The sequence below is a fragment of the Neomonachus schauinslandi genome, chromosome 10 (assembly GCF_002201575.2).
Source record: "Neomonachus schauinslandi chromosome 10, ASM220157v2, whole genome shotgun sequence".
NCBI lineage: Eukaryota > Metazoa > Chordata > Mammalia > Carnivora > Phocidae > Neomonachus > Neomonachus schauinslandi.
The window spans coordinates 107,450,231-107,469,915 of record NC_058412.1 but is presented as its reverse complement, the minus strand read 5'-3'; the positions used below and the strand labels follow the sequence as shown (position 1 = coordinate 107,469,915).

General features: G+C 40.9%; 2 protein-coding genes across 4 annotated transcripts; both read right to left on the bottom strand.

Moving 5' to 3' along the window:
- Positions 1 to 1,440: 1,440 nt before the first annotated feature.
- On the bottom strand, positions 1,441 to 9,365 carry TMEM230 (transmembrane protein 230). 3 transcript variants are annotated; one of them, XM_021689041.1, is made up of 5 exons: positions 9,277 to 9,355; positions 8,771 to 8,861; positions 7,206 to 7,326; positions 5,761 to 5,883; positions 1,441 to 2,512 (listed from the first exon to the last, which is right to left on the bottom strand). In XM_021689041.1, the coding sequence occupies exons 3-5, from the start codon at positions 7,302 to 7,304 to the stop codon at positions 2,372 to 2,374; spliced, it is 363 nt and encodes a 120-aa protein (XP_021544716.1). In that variant the 5' UTR covers positions 7,305 to 7,326; positions 8,771 to 8,861; positions 9,277 to 9,355; the 3' UTR covers positions 1,441 to 2,371. The 3 variants fall into 3 exon arrangements, with proteins under 3 accessions (XP_021544716.1, XP_021544718.1, XP_021544717.1); XM_021689043.2 differs by lacking the exon at positions 8,771 to 8,861 and having other exon boundaries at positions 9,277 to 9,365; XM_021689042.1 differs by lacking the exons at positions 8,771 to 8,861; positions 9,277 to 9,355 and adding an exon at positions 6,760 to 6,838 and having other exon boundaries at positions 7,206 to 7,284.
- A 610-nt stretch (positions 9,366 to 9,975) lies between these two features.
- On the bottom strand, positions 9,976 to 16,384 carry PCNA (proliferating cell nuclear antigen). Its single transcript, XM_021689067.1, has 6 exons — positions 15,983 to 16,384; positions 15,022 to 15,119; positions 14,800 to 14,867; positions 13,866 to 14,060; positions 11,343 to 11,466; positions 9,976 to 11,257 (listed from the first exon to the last, which is right to left on the bottom strand). The coding sequence occupies exons 1-6, from the start codon at positions 16,201 to 16,203 to the stop codon at positions 11,178 to 11,180; spliced, it is 786 nt and encodes a 261-aa protein (XP_021544742.1). The 5' UTR covers positions 16,204 to 16,384; the 3' UTR covers positions 9,976 to 11,177.
- Between the last annotated feature and the right edge of the window lie 3,301 nt (positions 16,385 to 19,685).

The window sequence follows — 19,685 nt, the reverse complement described above, 5'->3', positions numbered from 1 at the left end:
CGCTGAGTGTGGAGTCTGCTTGAGATTCTCTCTCCCTCTGCCTCCTCCCCTCCCCCTGCTCGCTGTCTCAAAATAAATATATAAAATCTTTAAAAACCCAAACAAATAATACTTGAATAAACAATCCCACTGGAATGAGATTATGAGCCTGAATGTTCACATAGAACAGCAAGGGCCATTTGTTAGGGGACATCAGAGGGGAGGATTAGGACTTTTATGGTCTCTGCTCTTGGGACCCTAGGACTACATGCACAGCTTGGAAAACTATATACTAGTGTAGATTTTTAAAAAGAATGTGGCTGATCTCCATGGATATGGAAAGAAATAGCAAACAGAGTAAGTGAAAAAAAGGAAAATTATAGAAATATACAATGGAAGTCTGAGTTTTAAAAAGGATGGGTTTATGTGCTTAGAACACTTCTAGATGGGTGTATAAGAAACTTCATTAGACAACCTTAGAGAATGGGTTGGGGAGCAAATGTTTACCTTCTATCGCAAGATGCTTACTTCTCATTTTATGGCCTTCAGTTCCATTTTGAGCATTCTCCCCTTACCAGAAGCATCATTATCCTTATAACAAGGACCAAATAGGGGTGCCTGGGTGGCTCAGTCAGTTAAGCATCTGACTTCAGCTCAGGTCATGATCTCAGGGTCCTGGGATTGAGCCCTGCTCAGGCTCTACGCTCAGTGGGGAGTCTGCTTCCCCTCTCTCTCTCCTTGCTCGTTCTCTCTCCCTCCTTGCTTGTTCTCTCTCCAATAAATAAAATCTTAAAAAAAAAAAAGACCAAATAATTTGGTTTGGCCAAAACCTTCTGGTCTGAGTTTTGCCTTACAAACAGTTCCCATGATAAAGCTTTATAGATCTCTTTACATCTCCAGTGTCAAGGCCCAGGAACTTCAATAGAGTACTGGGCTCCCCGGCCTCCTCTCCCATTACCAAATGCACCTAACTCTGGAATTTGCTTCAGGTCACCCCCCCGTCCCTCATTTCCTGAGTCCTAGGTGTTTTTCTCATATGCACTCACTCTGTGAGTGGTATCATTCAGCTTTTAGATATTGTCCCCATAATGACTCCCTAATTTCTAGCCCTGGCCTAGACTCTCTCCTGAACTCCAGATCCATGCTTTCCAATTGCCTACTCAACAGTTCCATGTGAATGTAGAGTACACATCTACAATTTAACACACCCAAAAGTGAATTCACCTTCCCCAATAAACTTGTTCCACCCACAGCCCTCCAAATCTCAATTGATGGCCCTTCCAGGCTTCTAGTCGCCCACGTCCATAAGCTCATAGTAAGAGGACAACTGAAAAGCAGTCTGACCCACAAGGCCAGTTATCTAAAAATGAAGATGGCCCTGGGTACTGGGATCAAAGATCTCATATAATCATTAAAATGTTTTCTGAAATATACTTGAAATTAACTCACTTTAAGTCTAGGTTTAGATTTTGGCATTTTAATTTCTTTTGAGTATGTCACTTTGTGCAAGCTAGGAAACAGAATCAAACTAAGGCAGTCTAGTCCATCTAGGGATCCAGGTTGAGTCTTGCAGTCTTCAGCAGAATGACATCATAATGCAAGGTGCTAACAACAGGTTTATAATCTCTAAATAACAATCACTTATCTACATTTTTTCCTTAGGAAACAGCCAAAGTCCAGTCCTTAAAGGCATGATATACAGAACATCCTGATCTATAAAGAACAGAATAACCCAAATTATGTTGGCCAACTTACTGGTGGACCAAATCAAAGCTGACCAAGGATTGGTGAACAGAGAAGGCGTTTACCTTCTGCAAACTTGCTCTGAGATTTTAAAAAAGTCCTGGCTGCTGTTAATAAGAAAGCAAGTAAAAAATATTACAGATGCACCCACACTGACATTTGATTTGCCAAGGTCTTCCATTAGCACACACAGTGAGAGATGAGTGTAGGGGTAAGATACTTAGATGTTTTCAAGATAAATTACTAGTAATATGAAATCTGACATATTAAATTTTTCCATTTGCTACCAGAACTGACAATAAGGACTATTTAAAAGAAATGCTGAACTCCAAAAAGGGTGGCAGCAGTAACACTCTCCACTACAGGATAACCTCCTGCTTTCCCACACCATTAACACCGCTACTCTTCCAAGATACATACTAGTGTGGAAAAACTTGTCAGCTTTTGCCAGAGCCAGGAGATGAAAAATAGAGCATGTCCTAATTAGTTAATTTGTAATTGTAAGCTCTGTTGACATCTTGAGGATGGCCATTCTTTTGTTTAACATCTGCAAACTGCAGAACTCCTTAGCCCTTAGCCAGTTTCTGCTCAATATCTTAAAGCTGGTCTCAGTCCCATCTGTGACTCTTCTCAGGGTTGAGGGTTGGTGCTAGTCATCAAAATCTGGAATGTCATCGTAGGAGTAACCCCGGTAGCCTTTGGATGCATAGTAGGCGATGCGAAGGTGGTAAAATCCTGGCAGGAACACCAGGATGCCAATGATCAGGACGGGAACAGCCCGGTCTGCCCCCTGGTGGCAGAAGGTGGCAAACACATTAGTACCATACAAATTACCAATTTTAAAATAAAACAAAGCCATAGGTTCAACCCATACATCAGTATTTTACACTCTTCAGAGCATTTCCTTTGGGTAGTATGCTACCAACGGAACAGGTTTACACCTCTTTTCCTCCTGATTATAAAATGTAGAAACTCTAGGGGCGCTTGGGGGGCTCAGTCGTTAAGCGTCTGCCTTCAGCTCGGGTCATGATCCCAGGGTCCTGGGATCAAGCCCCACATCAGGCTCCCTGCTCCGTGGGAAGCCTGTTTCTCCCTCTCCCACTTCCCCTGCTTGTGTTTCTGTTATTCCTATCTCTCTCTCTGTCAAATAAATAAATAAAATCTTTAAAAAAATGTAGCAAAACTGCAAAGCACTAAAAATTATAAAGTAAATAAATTGTCCATCTTCATCCATAGATATTTCGTTTGTTTCCTTCTTTTCTCCATTCTAGTTTCTAGTTGTGAACACACCATACCCTGTGCCTTGTTTTAGTTTCTTAGTGTAACAAGCAATTGCCAAAATATTATGAAAAGTTCGGCACTGGGGGTGGGAGATAGGCAAAATGGGTGAAGATAGTCAGAAGGTACAAACTTTCAGTACAAAACAAGTAAGTTCTGGAGATGTAATGAACAGCATGGTGACTGGAGCTAATAATACTGTATTGCGTATTAGCAAGTTGCTGAGAGTAGATCTTAAAAGTCCTCATCACAAGAAAAAAAATTCTAACTATGTGTGGTGATGGATGTTAACTAGACTTATTGTGATCATTTTGCAATATAGACATATATTGAATCACGTTGTACACCTGACACTAACATGTTATATGTCAACTAATGGTGTCTATCATTCCACTGTAATGGATGCACCACAGTTTTACTTAACCACCCCCCTACCGACTGTTGGATACTTTGTCTCTCACTTTTTGTAACTGTACAGAATACCACAATAAACTTCATTGTTTTCCTTGGCCTTTCAGATTCTACTGTATATTCCCAGGAGCACAATTCACAGGTCGAAGAGGAAGAAATGGTGTTAAGTGTTTTTATCAATAGGGCTTCAACTATTTGGGGAGTTCCAGGAGGGCAGGGACTTTGTTCATCCCTGGATCCCCAGCTGTGCCCAAAATATAAATGTATTAAATGAATGAATCCACTCATAAAATTGCTCTGCCTTGTTTTTAGGTACAGTTTTAAATGTTTATACAGTTAAATTTATCCTCCTTTTCCTTTGTGATTTTTCCCATTAATTTTAAGCTTTCCCTCATCTAAGGTAAACCCAATCTAAAAATCTCTCTTTTTTTTTCAAAGATTTTATTTATTTGTCAGAGAGAGACAGAGAGAGAGCGAGAGAGAGAGCATGCGTGCATAAGCAGGGGGAATGGCAGGCAGAGGGAGAAGCAGGCTCCCTGCTGAGCAGGGAGCCCAATGCGGGACTAATGTAATGTTACAGCAATGATTCTCAAAATGTGGTTGATGGACCACCAGCATTACTGGGAACTTGTTAGAAATGCAAATTCTCATCACCCACCTATAGACCTGGAATCTCTGGGAATGGAACCAAGGAATCTGTGTGTTAACAAGTCTGCCAGATGATTCTGATTAACATCGAAGTTTCAAAACCAACCTGCCTTAACAAATACACAGCACCTCCTATGATATATTTTTTCTAAAAGAAAACTAAACCTGAATCTAAGTAAGTCTCTAAATCTAATATGAAGTCAAGGTCAAAGATATTAATACAGCACCCATAAACTTATATAAAAACTGTTACAGATGCTACTTGAGAATACCAGCAAAATAGAGGTGCCTGGGGGGCTCAGTCAGTTAAGCATCAGACTCGATTTCGACTCAGGACATGAGCTCAGGCTTGTGAGACTGGGCTCCATGCTGGGTATGGAGCCTGCTTAAGATTCTCTCTCTCTCCCTCTCCCTCTGCCCTCCACCACTCTCATGAGCTCTCTCTCTCTCTCTCTCTCTCTCAAAAAAAACAAAAACAAAAAGAATACCAGCAAAATGTAAATCTGGTATTTGGTTTCATACACAGGAAAAAAAGGTGGGGGAATACATGAAGCAAAATGTTTATAACTGTTGATGATGAGTGGTAGACACAGAGGGGTTTAATACATTATTTCATTTACTTCTGTTTTGTTTGAAATATCTGTAATAAAAAGTGAAAAAACTCCAAACCAAAAAAACAAAACTTATTAGTGATTCTCTTAACATCTTTATTTATAAAGCAGTCTTTTATAAACCACACAAGGTAAAATGATATTTGCTGCATGTGGATGTCACCTCCACTCTCAATATTCATATCATTAACAGAGTCCTCTGGAATTGATATTGTATACTGCAATGAAAGTTAACTGAAGGCACAGTCCTGAAGCTAGATGTTCAAACACAGATTGCACCAAGTAAACACCTGGTGACCATATAATAATTTTAAATAGATAAGAAACAAAGGCAAATCAGATTCACTTCTTAAAAACCACATGCAGCCATTTTATTGCAACAGTGCTACTATTCCCAATTTCTATAGTGTCCACAGTTTTTCAGATGTTGGCTGTGTTCCCTCTGCAGAACAATATGACCATCATCCCCTGGCCTGGTGTGTGTTGAAGAACAGACATGACTTGTGATCATTATTAGTTCAGATCAACTTGGGCACTGTCTATTAGTGTATGTATATAGCCCGAGAAAAAGAACCACCAAATACCACTTTAGGTTTTGAAGATAACACTCGGAAGCATAACAAGAACTCCAACCAAACCCAACGTAAGAAGGATCAGACTCATGAGTCACAAGCCCTGGTTTGGTCAGTGGCCCCAGACCTATAGAAGCCTCACTGTTTCTCCCCAAACCTGGAATGTCTGTGGCACTGCAAAATTGCAGTAACACATTCTACTCCAGGTACAGCCGTTATCAATCAGGAATCCTCAATGCAAGGCTCGGCTTTGCTGTTCTAAACTATCACAGTGGGAAGATTGCTCGACATCTCAGAGGGAAAATGCGCCTACCTGCCCCCACACACCTCACAGAAACCGTGGGACAAGCATGTTCTTGCTCAAAAAAAGAAACATATGCTTTGTTATCAGAGAACAAAATCTGAAAGAACACTCTTTTCTTCTTTCTGCTGGCAAATCCTGTACTAGATATGAATATAAAACAATAGAGCCCACTTTAAAGATTTCATGGCACATTCCCACAAACCCTTCAACTTACCCCTTTGCTGATATAGCCAGCCAGCAGAAGGGAGCCTATGATTATGAGAAAGGCGCCAATCAGAAACAGCACTGTAGCAAGCGCAATGGCCTTATATGGGATCTTAGGAGGGCTCTTCTTAAACTGGAAGAGAAATAAACAAAAAAGGCACAGCATTATGAAAATACCAGGACTGAGACACTTTAAAGCACGGAGAATAATAAGAACCAAGGTGGATGCTTTGTGTGTCTTGAAGGAAGTCCTACTACCCACTAGAGCTCCGGGAGAGAACGGCAAGGGACAAACAGGAAGTGAAGCTCTAGTTATTGCTCTAACAATCACTCAGAAGAGTTCCAGCAGAATGTTACTCTTTCTACTTCTAATCTCATTCCACATACCATTCACCATAAGAAAATATCTTCTTACAAAAACAAAAGACACTTTAATGGTCACTCATTGATTAAACATGTATTTATTAAATGCTTGGCACATGGAAGGTTGTACTAATCTATAGGGATTCAAGAGTGAATATCATGGTCTGGAGAAGTAAACAAAACTAGTTATTTCTGGCATTCAAAGTTAAGTTAGCATACAGTCAAAGGTTTTAGAAACAGCTTTTTCTAAAGCACTAGTTGCCCACCCCATGGATCAAGTAACCTAACTTGTTAATAAGTTCAATTCAAAGTTAAGATTCAGAGACAAGCTTTCTAAGGTTTGCCTCATTTCTGTATCTGACCTAACTGGCTGGAAGCTTCCCAGATGTCCTTTCAAAAGAAAAAAACAAAAAACTTCTCTCCTTCAAGTATGGGTCCGAAGAGTGCAAAGAGTCACTGATTTGTTTATATTTAAAGGGATGGGTTCCTGCCTCTTCCTCCTTAGCCCTGGTTCCACCTAAACTATTCTAAGGGGAAGTGGTCAAAAGGAGATGCTACACATTAAGTATTTTATAAATAATGAATCAGGGTAGAATACAAACTTAACAAATATTCTGTTTTACTTACTGTTTGCCACAAAGAATACCTTTAATAAATTGGATCTCATGACATCAGGAAAGAAGGAAGATTCCCACAATCTGCTGGCTTTAGCAGCTAGTTTCTCCCTTAAAAGACGAACTGGCTTTGACTAAAGTGTAAACGAACCAATGACACAGTCCTTAAAAAAATTCTATTTAACAAAACACAATCTGAGTATTTTCCAGAAAAACTAAATAAAATACATAACTACTGGGCTCTGGCGTTACAACTAAAAATTCTTAGAAATGAACAATATTTATATTTGTTTGAAACTGCTCTACCAAGGCCCCTCCTTCTGCAAACTATGGTTGAAAGGGTCTCAGAGATAAGTTTCCTTCTTGCTGCTCCTTCTGATCCCCATGGACAGTTAGCAAATCCTCCACCTGGAAGGTCTTCCTGCTAACTCAAAAGAAACAGAGCCAGCCAGTCTCATCAGCTCCCTTTGGCATTTACCTGAAGGTCAATGTAGCCATCGTCTGTGCTGGAGAGCCTGGAGTATTTCACTTTACTACTGGGGATTCCAGTAGCCAGGTTGGTACGGGATGGCATCATAACACACTGACACAGCTATAGTCTGAAGACAAAGAAAACTGTCATTGTATGCAAGTGACATCAGTGTGTTACATATATTGGGAGTTTTGGGCTGAGATGTCATACTAAGCAACTGGCAATTTATACTCCATTGCACTTAAAATCAGATATTCCTTTGACAAAGTGAAAACATTCTCATTATGTATCTACTCTGGCTTGTCCTGGTAGAACGAGAGTCAAGACATTTGCCAAGAAACAGACCTCATGTTTATCTTGGCACCAATATTCCTGTGCCTCCTAATTTTTCCAAAGCCTCACACAGAGCAGGTGAGGAGTGGTGACTTAAATCTGAGTCTGACACCTAAGTCCACATTTTCAGTCATTCTGCTATAGTACTGCCTGGCCCCTGTCCCTGTTTCAGGAAAAAGCAAAAAGAGCATATGCTCAAATGATTCTCTTACTTGCCAGGGACGGAGAATGGGTAGGATATGGAATACACTCACATCAGCATTTTGTTGATCCCCCTTAATGGGTATCTTTCTTTTAATGCAAAAAATCTGTAGAGCTTCCTGTAAATTTGGCTATCAGCACTATCAGTACTGGTAATCAGCACTGTACCAGTGCCAATTTCCCTGCCTCTCTGCCCCACCCCAAGCACTGAAAGTAGTGATTTCATTTTCCAGATTACGTCTATAGCTTCCTAAAAAAATAAATAAATAAAATAAAATCTGGTTTTTGTTCAAAATATTCAAAACCAACTTCAGTAATGAAATCATGGCTATTTTGTCACTAGTTGAAGAGATAGTAGATAAGATTAAAAAACAATGACATTTAAATGGGGGAAAAATTTGTAATTTGTGCACTTTTCTGCCATAAAATCACAAAGTTATATGAATAAAACAAGTAAATCTATTTTGATTGTGAAGCTAATTCTAAAGGTGAAGTGGATCCGTAAAAAGGGAAAATTAAGTATTTCACAATAAGGACAACATTAAAAAAAACAACAACAACAGAAACCATAAAGACTTTGCCTTCCTCTGGTATGATACTTTGTAAATAACCATCATCATTATAATAATGTCAGTTAATAATTACCCAGTGTTGGTGAGATACCAGGTACTACTCTAAGTGCTTTCTATATACTTTATCCCAATTATTGAGCCGTTTTAAGTGGCCCGCAGTCAACCTAAAATAACTAGCATTATGATGGAATTGGTGCTAAATGCAAATGTCCCTTTTTATATTATATACCAGTGCAGAAATCAAGTACTGAATCCACAATGCTAATTTATATGCTTTTTTGAAGTTAGCTCAAACTGCATCAAATACTAGGTTTTTAAGTGTTGCGATCCCGATTACATGATAACCTAAATTTAATTCTACAAAATTTAAAGTCCAAACTACCGGTATGTGGGGGTTTTGAGGGCATTTAATCACCTCTGATTTGTATCGTCTTTTTAAAAAAAGTTTACATACTCTGCCATTACCTATTCATACACCCGTATCAAAACATAAAAAATCGCAGGATGTCAGGGAGAGGAGAGACGAATGCTTACTGGCGGCAAAGAGTTAAGAATTCTGCAAGAGGAAGGAAAAACGTAAACTGAGTACCAGTCCAAGTTCCCAAAAGGCTTTTTTTTTTTTTTTTTTTTTACCGGTTCCACCGCAACCCCCAAACTCCCTAAACACGCGAGGGTTGCAAGACTTTAAAAGCATCAGTAAAGCATTCAGCGCAGTGCCTGGCATTATGCGCCTCCACACACACTACCTTCCTGCCCGTCTCCAAGCCTAGCCAGGAAGACAAATAAAAACCGACGTGAATTTAGACGGAAACAAACAAAACCGGTTTCTGGGAGGAGGGCAGCGGTGACCCGGGCTGGCGAACGCTCCACACCCAGACGCGAAGTGGATTTCGGCAGGGAGCGCAGTCTCGGCCCCGCCGGGCTCCTGAGGGGGGCGCTTCTGTTCCCGCCCCGCCGCACACACGCCTTACCGGAACGCCGCGCCAGGCCGCCCGCGCGCCGACAGCTCGCTCACGGTTGGCAGCAGAGACGCCCGAGGCCTCATGGCACGCCTCACCTAACGGCCACCCACCCCACCCACCCACCCAGCTCGGCGCCGGAAGTGGCACGCCGAGCGGCGGCGCGCCGGAAGTGGCGTCACCGGGAGCGACGTCCTCTTATTCCACTCTTCGAAACTTCCCGTTTCGGTCCTGCGCTAGTGGGAGCGTCCTGCGGGCGGCATCGGGGGCTCTCGGGAGGCGCCGGCGGAGTCCCGCCCTGTGGGGTTGCGGGAGTCGCTGCGCACTGGGTTTGCTGCCGGTCACCTCCGCTGGGTTGTGTAGGTGCCTTGGGTGACCGGCCGCCTGGGTCACAGTCAAGACTCCGGGTAAACCGGCTACTTGTTCCCTTCCCTGATCCCTCCGACAGTGCTGGGAGCTCAGTGGCACCCATGGGAGACGGAAGCCAAGACAGTGAAGCTGTGGATGACCGGAACGGCCGGGTCTCCCAGTCACTGCCCAGGGCTGTGGGCCTTCCCCGCAGGCGCGCCGCGGTCTCTGCTGGTCAGTACCCCACCACTAGTCTCGAGTGGCCCCACATTTTTGTGCTTCAGTTTCCCTCTTCACCATCGGGCCTGACCCAGGTAAGAGGCCCGCCCACAAGGGACATTTTGCAGCACGTGAAGCTTTGTAAATGTCAGATTTATTGAAGTGTAATTTACACACAATAAAGTACAATTGGATGAGCTTGACAAGTGCATACAGTCTTGGACCCATCACCAGTCTCTATTAATGTTACATCATTCCCAAAACTTCCATCAGGCTCCTTTGCAGCCAATATCCTTCCCGACCCCCAGGCACACAGAAGGTAATGAACCTACTGGGTACAGGGAATTCTACCGTCCAGTAACTAGAACTCAGTCCAGATACTACAAAAAGAAACCAGTCATTTAAACCACCAAGCACAAAACACACCAGGATAAAGAACTTTAATGAAGCAATTCTCAATATGTACTATGCCAGCTTGTGGCTTTGTGGCACAATTAGTAGGAACATTTAAACAGTCCGTTTCACAACCGCTAGGATTAAGTCCCCAAAAAAGGCTCCTTATATTAGAAAAATTATTTTTGCACATATTGCTTGGGCCCTATCACAGATCTACTAAATCTTGCAAGATTCTTTTAAAAGGCTCCCTAGGCCAAAGAAACACTGCCCTATAGCAATGCTAGTCTTCTAAAGTCCACACAGCTTCGGGTACATAAAGCTTCTGAAAAAAGTGTTAGTTTTTGCTAACAAAATTGACAAAATAACAATATATCTAGGACTTGGTCTACCCTCCTGTTCATTTCTTGAACTCAAGTTAGAAGAATACCAAAATAAGTTTGACAAATGAATCCCCAAAAATATCTTGTCACCTACTGTATTTGGAATACTTTTTATTGCTATATCTAATGTATTTTTATCAGGCTGCTCTAGACTGGAAAAATAAGCACATTTACATGAAATGGTAGCTTGAACTGAATTCCCTAGGATAATTGCAATAGTCATGGTCCAAATGAAGGCACTGTCTTGTGATGTTTGAAATTCAAATAACTTTTATTTAAATTGAAAAAAATTCTTAAAACTGTATTTAAGAATCAAAACCCTTTTGTTATGAAAATCACAAGTATTTTTGGGTAAGGCAGAAATATTCCTAGGTTAACAAGACCAGATTTGACTTTGGTCTTTATTCTTTAAACAAATTGTAAAGAATGAAGGAAAAAATAGGTTATTTACAGAAGATATCTACATATGTATTCAGAGGTACAAATTTGGTGACAGACTCAAGTACATGCTGGCATCTCAGAAGCAGTTCTTAAAGAGCTTAACTTTCTTTTCTTGGATTTTAAGAATACCTAAGATCCTTCTTCATCCTCGATCTTGGGAGCCAAATAGTACTTTAAATGTCCCATGTCAGCAATTTTATACTCTACAACTGAAAGAAGACAGGAACATAATTAATTATTGAGAACTCCACTATACCATCTACAAAACAAGATTCAACAAACCAATTATCTTACCAAGGGGTACATCTGCAGACATACTGAGTGTTACTGTAGGAGAGAGTGGAGTGGCTTTTGTAAAGAAGTTCAGGTATCTCAGTGCAAAAGTTAGCTGAACTGGCTCATTCATCTCTATGGTAACCTGAGACAAAACAAAAGATTAATCATATTGAAAAACATCAAGAAAGTTGCAACCCATTAGTTTAGAATATATTTAAAGATTTATTTATTAGAGAGAGCGCATGGGTGCACGCAAGACGGGGAGGGGGGCAGGTAGAGGGAGAGAAATCTTCAAGCAGACTCCAGGCTGTGTGTGGAGCCCAAGCAGGGTTCGTTCCATGAGATGACCTTAGCCAAAACCAAGAGTCAAACACTTAACTGACTGAGCCACCCAGGCACCCCTAGAATATACGTTTAAAAACAAAACCAAAAAACCCTTTATTGCTTACTTTGGAGAGTGATATGAAACTAACTTTGAGGACTGGTAAATCAAAAGAATCAAGTATTTAGGAAGGGAAAAATGAAACAAGATGAAACCAGAGAGGAGGACAAACCATAAGAGACTCTTAATCTCAGGAAACAAACTGAGGGTTGCTGGAGTGGGGGGGTGGGGTGGGGTGGGAGGGATGGGGTGGCTGGGTGGACACTGGGGAGGGTATGTGCTATGGTGGGCACTGTGAATTGTGTAAGACTGATGAATCACAGACCTGTACCCCTGAAACAAATAATACATTATGTTAATTAAAAATAAATTAAAAAAAGAATCAAGTATTTAGTCTGCCTTTCCCATATGAACTGTAGCTCAGGTACAAATTGTAAGAGAAAGCTTCTCTTTATGGGAATGTTCCTAATAAATAAATCAGATAATAAATGAAGGAATAAAATGTATTAATACATTACAACCCTAATGACCTAATGATTCTAAATGATTATTATGGCTGCTAAGAAAATATACGACACTTCATCCCTACTAGAGGTACACATACCACCATCTGTAAAGTATTTTTGGTCTCTCATTCCCAAAACAAAGGAAACACTGAGTATCATCAAGCCTCTTAAAGCTGTAGCTACCAGTTTCTAGGAAATACAGGTTAGAGGAGCGTATTTATTGACATAAGGAATACAATGGGCAAAATCCAGACTTCGGTAAAACTCAATGACAAAGGATTTGCTTCAACAAATTGTAATGGAGGGGGTAAAAAAGAAATTGAATGGAGAACCAATAGATTAAAAGAATTTGAGGGCCTATCATCGAACTACAATGTACAGAGCTTATTAATCTTAATTCAAACAACTTTGAAATACCCAAGGAAATAGGAAAACACTGAAAAATTCTTGATACCAAATAATGTCATAAAATGCTCATACTTCAGATATAAAAATATTTATAGAAGAACTAATTTGAGGGGCGCCTGGGTGGCTCAGTCGTTAAGCGTCTGCCTTCGGCTCAGGTCATGATCCCAGGTTCCTGGAATTGAGCCCCACATTGGGCTCCCTGCTCAGCAGGAAGCCTGCTTCTCCCTCTACCACTCTCCCTGCTTGTGTTCCCTCTCTCCTGTCTCTCTCTCCGTCAAATAAATAAATAAAATCTTTAAAAAAAAAAAAAAAAAAAGAACGAACTCGAGATTAAAACAAAAATCCAGAATGGCAGCAGAGTTACAATATAATTTAGGAGACCAATAATTCAGAATTAGCCCCTGGACTTTTGCTACTAATATTTTTAAGTCTTCATTTAAACTAAGGATTGACTACTCACGCAAGGGACTAGAATATCTGATATTTACTATAAACTTAAAATGTCAGACACTATGTTATGCACTTTGTTACCATATTTAATCTTAATAATCCTATGAGGTTAGAACCTTCAACTGTCCTTAATTTACAGAGTTAACTGATGTTTATTTAAAGGCTAGCAAGGCTTTTTTTTTTTTAAATATAATTACAAAATATTAGTTTATAAATATTATTTAAAAACACTTGATTATATAGGAAAACCTTAATTTAAGGATATTTAGTAATTAGAGTGTTCTTTATTTTGTCCCTAAATGGGGTTCTCTGGGCCCCCTACTGGGCCTACTGTATAGAAAGTTAATATAAAGATTACATAAGAGCTCCTAAAGTAAATTTTTACCTCCAACTAGATCCTTCTGTTGAGTTGCAATTACCTTGCTATAGACTGAAGTCTGTGTTCCTGCAAAATTCATGTTAAAACCAAATCCCCATGTGATGGTACTTGGAGGTAGGGCCTTTAGGAGGTGCTTGGTGCTAGTACCCTTCTAAAAGAGACCCCAGAGAGCTCCTTTGAGCCTTCTATCAGGTGAGAAGCCCACTGTCTGTGAACCAGGAAGCAGGTCCTCACCAGACATCGAATCTGCCAGCTTCCTGGCCTCCAGAACTGTGAGAAATAAATTACAGTTGTTTATAAGTCATTGTCCATGGTACTTTGCTATAGCTGCCTGAATAGACTAAGGCACAACCTAATGTTAAGAAGGGTTACAATGCTCTTCAAAGTATTTTCTGTTTACTTAAGAAACTACTTACAGCTTCCTCCTCCTTATCGACATTACTTGTTTGTGACAACTTAATATTTCCATTTCCTAGTTCTCCACTTGCAGAAAATTTCACTCCATCTTTTGCACAGGAAATTACAACAGCATCTCCAATATGACTGAGATCTCGGCATATACGTGCAAATTCGCCAGAAGGCATCTTTACTACACAGCTATACTCTTGTTCCTATTTAAAAAATAAAATAAAGTTCAGTTGCTGGAAATTAAAGATTTGGCATTCTCATTTTCTGAAGACTCCGCATCTAGACAAGAATTCAGAATTTAAGATTTCCTGATTACTTTGAAATATCACTCATTGTGTAATTTCCTAACATACTCTAACACTCAAAAAAATAAATGTAGATATAAAACAAGTATGTCATAAGAATAATCATACTAAGAAAACTAAAATTAAGAGTTTAAACCTTTAATGATAAACGCACTATTCAGGGAAAAGAGCCTCCCCCTAATCACCTTCTGGGCTAAATCAAGAGGACATTCATGGCATACAAATGATGATGGCTGTTCAAGGAGGCCCAATTACTTACCAAAACAAAACAAGAAAATAAGATACTAAGGATTTTAAACATCTCAACATCTCTTCTCTCCTTTTATGTTGATAAACTTAACCTTAATGAATTTCTGCTAACACAGCTTTAAAGTCTACTCTTAAAAAGGGGGGGGGGATGGAGGTTAACGCAAATACACATTTAGCGCAATGAATTCAACCAATGATTCATTTTAGAGTACTGCAGTTTAATGAAATTATAAATGTCAGTATAAATACTAAAACCCCACTTTGGAGCATGTTATCAGCAGATATATAGAAGTTCTGTTTGAAACTGGGCTTTAAATGGTATTATTAACATTATCTTATGTAACTATCATGACTTGTGTACAGTACAGTCAGAAACTTTGATACTCACTGGAATTCCAAGTTGTTCAACATCTAAATCCATTAACTTCATTTCATAGTCGGAAACCTTTTCTTGATCTACCAAAAGAAAGCAGATTGAAGAAAAGCATTTAAGTTTATGATGTTAAGTTCTACGATCATCACAAACATTTTCTTAAATTTCTCACAACTTTGAGAAATGCACTGCATTTAAATTTCCTCCAGGATAACTTAGTAGAAGGGTATGACTTACTTGGAGCTTCAAATACTAGTGCCAGGGTGTCCGCATTATCTTCGGCCCTTAGTGTAATGATGTCTTCATTGCCAGCACATTTTAGTATTTTGGACATGCTAGAGCACAGAAGACACAGGATTTAAAATCAACACAATGTTCTCAAGATCGATTTCTGACGCAATTAAAACAAGGAGTTGCCATTTTTACCAGGGTCGTCTGAGGAATTGGGTGAGTTAGGTAAACTGATCCGGCCATTTTGTAATGCAATTTTGCAGTATTTATATTTTAACAAGCACACACCCTACCACGAGCAATTTCACTTCTGGATATCAACAGAAGACTATGAATTGCAAATCCCTTTGATGGATGAAACAAATTATTCGGTCGCGACGATCATGAAAGATGATCTAGGATACTCATTAAAACACACTGCACGTAGTCGGGGTATTTCTCATAAGCCTTAAGATTTAAACATGTTTATATACTAGACAAGTAGTAATAAAAAGTTGAAAGCCACTGCCCTGGAGAAATTTTAAGTCCAGGAACTCCGGGTGCTCACTGCAACTTTATAATAATAAAAGACCAGAACCAACCGATTGTCCCTAGGTAGGCTGACAGAACTAAGGCACATCATAAAGCAGTTAAAGTCAATCAAGCCAAAGGTTTCTCATCCAAGGTCGGCAGCACTTAATGGCCAAAGAGCTGTGCAAGGCTTTTCCTGGCATTGCGAAGAAGCCCGTCATTTTCCCGCCACCACCCGCTTTGTGACTTTGGCGCGGAAAAAGCCGGTTCGCGCGGCTGCCAGCGCGGGCTTTCCGAACCGCGCGCTCCGCTAGATCCCGCCCCTCGGCGTCGCAGGCCAATGAGATAGCGCAGGTCGCCCATGCCAGCCAATGAAGGCCTAGCTAGCAGGCGCTCCCGCCAAGAGCAGGAGGTGGGGGTGCACGAGAGCCCGGCTCTCTGCTACCCCGGGGCTCACCTGGTGAGGTTCACACCCATGGCCAAGTTGCGGTCGCAGCGGTACGTGTCGAAGCCCTCGGAACGCAGGGTGAGCTGCACCAGGGAGACGTGGGAGGAGTCCATGCTCTGCAGGTTTACGCCACTCGAGCTTATGTCCCAGCAGGCCTCGTTGATGAGATCCTTAAGCGCCTCCAGCACCTTCTTCAGGATGGAGCCCTGGACCAGGCGCGCCTCGAACATGGTGGCAGAATCACAACGACGCAGCTACAGGCGGAGATGAGGAAGTTGTAGCCGGCTTGGGCGTCAAACGATAAGAGCGAGCGAAAGTCTGAGAGGCAGAAGATCACACCCAGCCCGCGGAGCCTGCAACCGTTTAATAGCGCCGCGTCTGGGAGCGCGCGCTCTCCGCCTCTGCGCCGCGTGTGGATACGTCACCACGCTGCCCCGCCCATTGCCTGGCGGAGAGACTCTAGGGCCAATAGTGTCCCTGATCTGCATGTAGCCCGTCCTCCCTGAACATCCATTGGAGGGTTGGATGCAGGGGCGGGGCCTCCGCCTCCTGTAGGACTGCCTTCTTTTCCCTGTTCTGAGAACCCGGACGCTAAACAAGTCTAGGCTTGTGAAGGCCAGACCCGGGTTGGGGTTCTTAGAGTTACAGTTTTGTGCTGCCTCCTCCACCTCCCGCTTCAGGGATAGAAAGATTTTAGCCAGTGAAACGCAAATCCAACCTACCAGGAGGAAAACGCCTTGCAGCCTGAGTATAGCTGTTTTAAATATGCATTTTATTTTTGCTATTATAGAAGTGATGTGCTCCTAAAAGTCAAAAGGTAAAGAGGTGTACAGTTATGATTACAAAATTATCTGCCCCCTCCCCGCCCACACGCACACCAAGCTCGTGTTGTTTACTGTATACAACTTTCTAAGCTTTCTATTCTCTATACAAATTTTTTTTTAAGATTTTATTTATTTATTTGACAAAGAGAGAGCGCGAGAGCGAGACAGAGCAAGCACAAGCAGGGGGAACGGCAGGCAGGGGAGAAGCAGGCTCCCTGTTGAGCAAGGAGCCCGAAGCCGGACTCGATTCCAGGAACCCGGGATCATGTGCAGGCGCCCCTACACAAATACATTTTTAAAAAACAAAATGGGTTCATACCAGAAACACTTCTGCGATGTATTTAATAAGATACGTTTAATTTTCTGTCACATACCGCCTCTATATAAGCACCTCTTAAAACAATGGCATAGTATCCTATGCATGTAACCAAATTTACCAATTTCTTGTAATTACAAACACTTTTGGGCACTTAGTTGATTTTTGTGAGATCGACTCCTTGAAGTAGCATACGCATTAAAGTTTTGATAAATGTTACTAAATTGGCCGCTGAAAGATTGCAATTTACCTAAGACTGTGGACGTGCTCATTTCCCCATATTTTCCTAACTATAGATATTACCAATCTTGTTTTAAAATCAATGCTTATTCGGGGCGCCTGAGTGGCTCAGTCGTTAAGCGTCTGCCTTGGGCTCAGGTCATGATCCCAAGGTCTTAGGATCTAGCCCCGAATCGGGCTCCCTGCTCAGCAGGAAGCCTGCTTCTCCCTCTCCCACTCCCGCTGCTTGTGTTCCCTCTCTCGTTGTGTCTCTCTCTGTCAAATAAATAAATAAAATCTTAAAAAATAAAATAAAATCAATGCTTATTCGTGTGAAAATGTCAATTTGCATATTAAAATATTTACAGGGGGCACCTGGGTGGCTCAGTAGGTTAAGTGTCTGCCTTGGGCTCAGGGTCCTGGGATGGAGCTGCACAGGCCGGCTCCGCTCAGCGGGGAGTCTGCTTCTACCTCTTCTTTTCCCTCTGCTCCTCCCCCTGCTCATGCTCTCTCTCTCTCTCTCAAATAAATAAGTAAAATCTTTAAAAAAAATTGTTACAGGTTGGGTAACTTTCATATATATATTTTTAAGAGTGATCATTGTATGTTTATCTTTTCTATTAAACTCTTTCCTGTTGATTACAAGGAACACTTTATATATTAATCATTTCTCTATTACATATATTTTCCCTCCCTCCATTTTGTTATTTTTCTTTTGCTTTGGTTATAGCATTTCCCTTTAGTTGTATTTGCTATCTTAGCTTGGTCTGTAGAATTAGTTTTTCTACTATGTATCTTGATGTGGATTTAGTTTTATTTATGCTGTCTAGAGAGTTTAGTGTCCCCAAGTCAGAAGATTTAAATATTACATCAAGTCTAGAATATTCTCAACTATTATTGTTTCAAATATTGCCTTTCCCTAATCTATTCTTTCTCTCTGGCAATTCTTTTTTTTTTTTTTTTAAAGATTTTTATTTATTTATTTGAGAGAGAGCACATGAGAGGGGGGAGGGTCGGGAGGGTCAGAGGGAGAAGCAGACTCCCTGCCGAGCAGGGAGCCCGATGCGGGACTCGATCCCGGGACTCCAGGATCATGACCTGAGCCGAAGGCAGTTGCTTAACCAACTGAGCCACCCAGATGCCCCCTCTCTGGCAATTCTAACGGATGAATCTGTTTCACTGAAAGCAAGATAACTTTAAGTTAAGATGCACCATTGTTTTCATGTAGCACAAGAAAAAAAATGTCAAACCGTCACACATTGCTTTATCATTTAGAATTTCTATTTTGTAATTACTGAAAGAACTTTTAGATTATTTAAAATATTTGTATTGTATATTACTCTTTAGCATACATAAAAATATAATCAAAGTGAATTAAGGCATTCTTTTCTTTTTTTTAAAAAGATTTTATTTATTTATTTGACAGAGAGAGACATGGCGAGAGAGGGAACACAAGCAGGGGGAGTAGGAGAGGGAGAAGCAGGCTTCCCCGCGGTGCAGGGAGCCCGATGTGGGGCTCGATCTCAGGACCCTGGGATCACGACCTGACCTGAAGGAAGACGCTTAACGACTGAGCCACCCAGGCGCCCCAAGGCATTCTTAATATTTCTCCACATTCAGTTTTTCACAGTTGCTGATACTGCTGTGTTTCCATATGCTAGCATACTCTTATCACAGGTGTTGATGCAGCTTTCTCAAGAGTGCTACACTCTTGTCTCTGGAATCTTTTCCAAGTCTGTGCCATCCACTTGTAAATTAAAAAAAATTTTTTTAAGTCTTTAAAGTCAATTTAAACAAAAACACACAAGAAAGCAGTTCACTTATTTCTCCCACTCCCACCCCCTACCTCTGTTAACCACCAATCTGTTCTCTATCTGTAAGCTCAGTTTTTTATTTTTGTTTTTGTTTTTGTTTTAGGTTCCACATAGAGATTTCTTTTAGGTTCCACATAGGTATTTGTCTTTCGCTATCTGATTTATTTACTTAGCATAATGCCCTCAAGATCCAACCATATTGTTGCAAATGGCAAGGTTCATCCTTTTTTGTGGGTGAATAATATTCTGGTGTGTGTGTGTGTGTGTGTGTGTGTGTGTGTATCACGATTTCTGTATCCATTAATTCATCAATGGATACTTAGGTTGTCTATACCTTGGCTAGTGTAAATAATGCTGCAGTGAACATGCAGATATATATATCTCTTCAAGTTAGTGTTTTCATTTTCTTTGGATTAATATCCAGAAGTAGAATTGCTGGATTACATGGTAGTTCTATTTTTAATATTTTGAGGAACTTCCATACTATTTTCCATTGTGGTTGTACCCATTTACATTCCCACCAGCAGTGCACAAGGGTT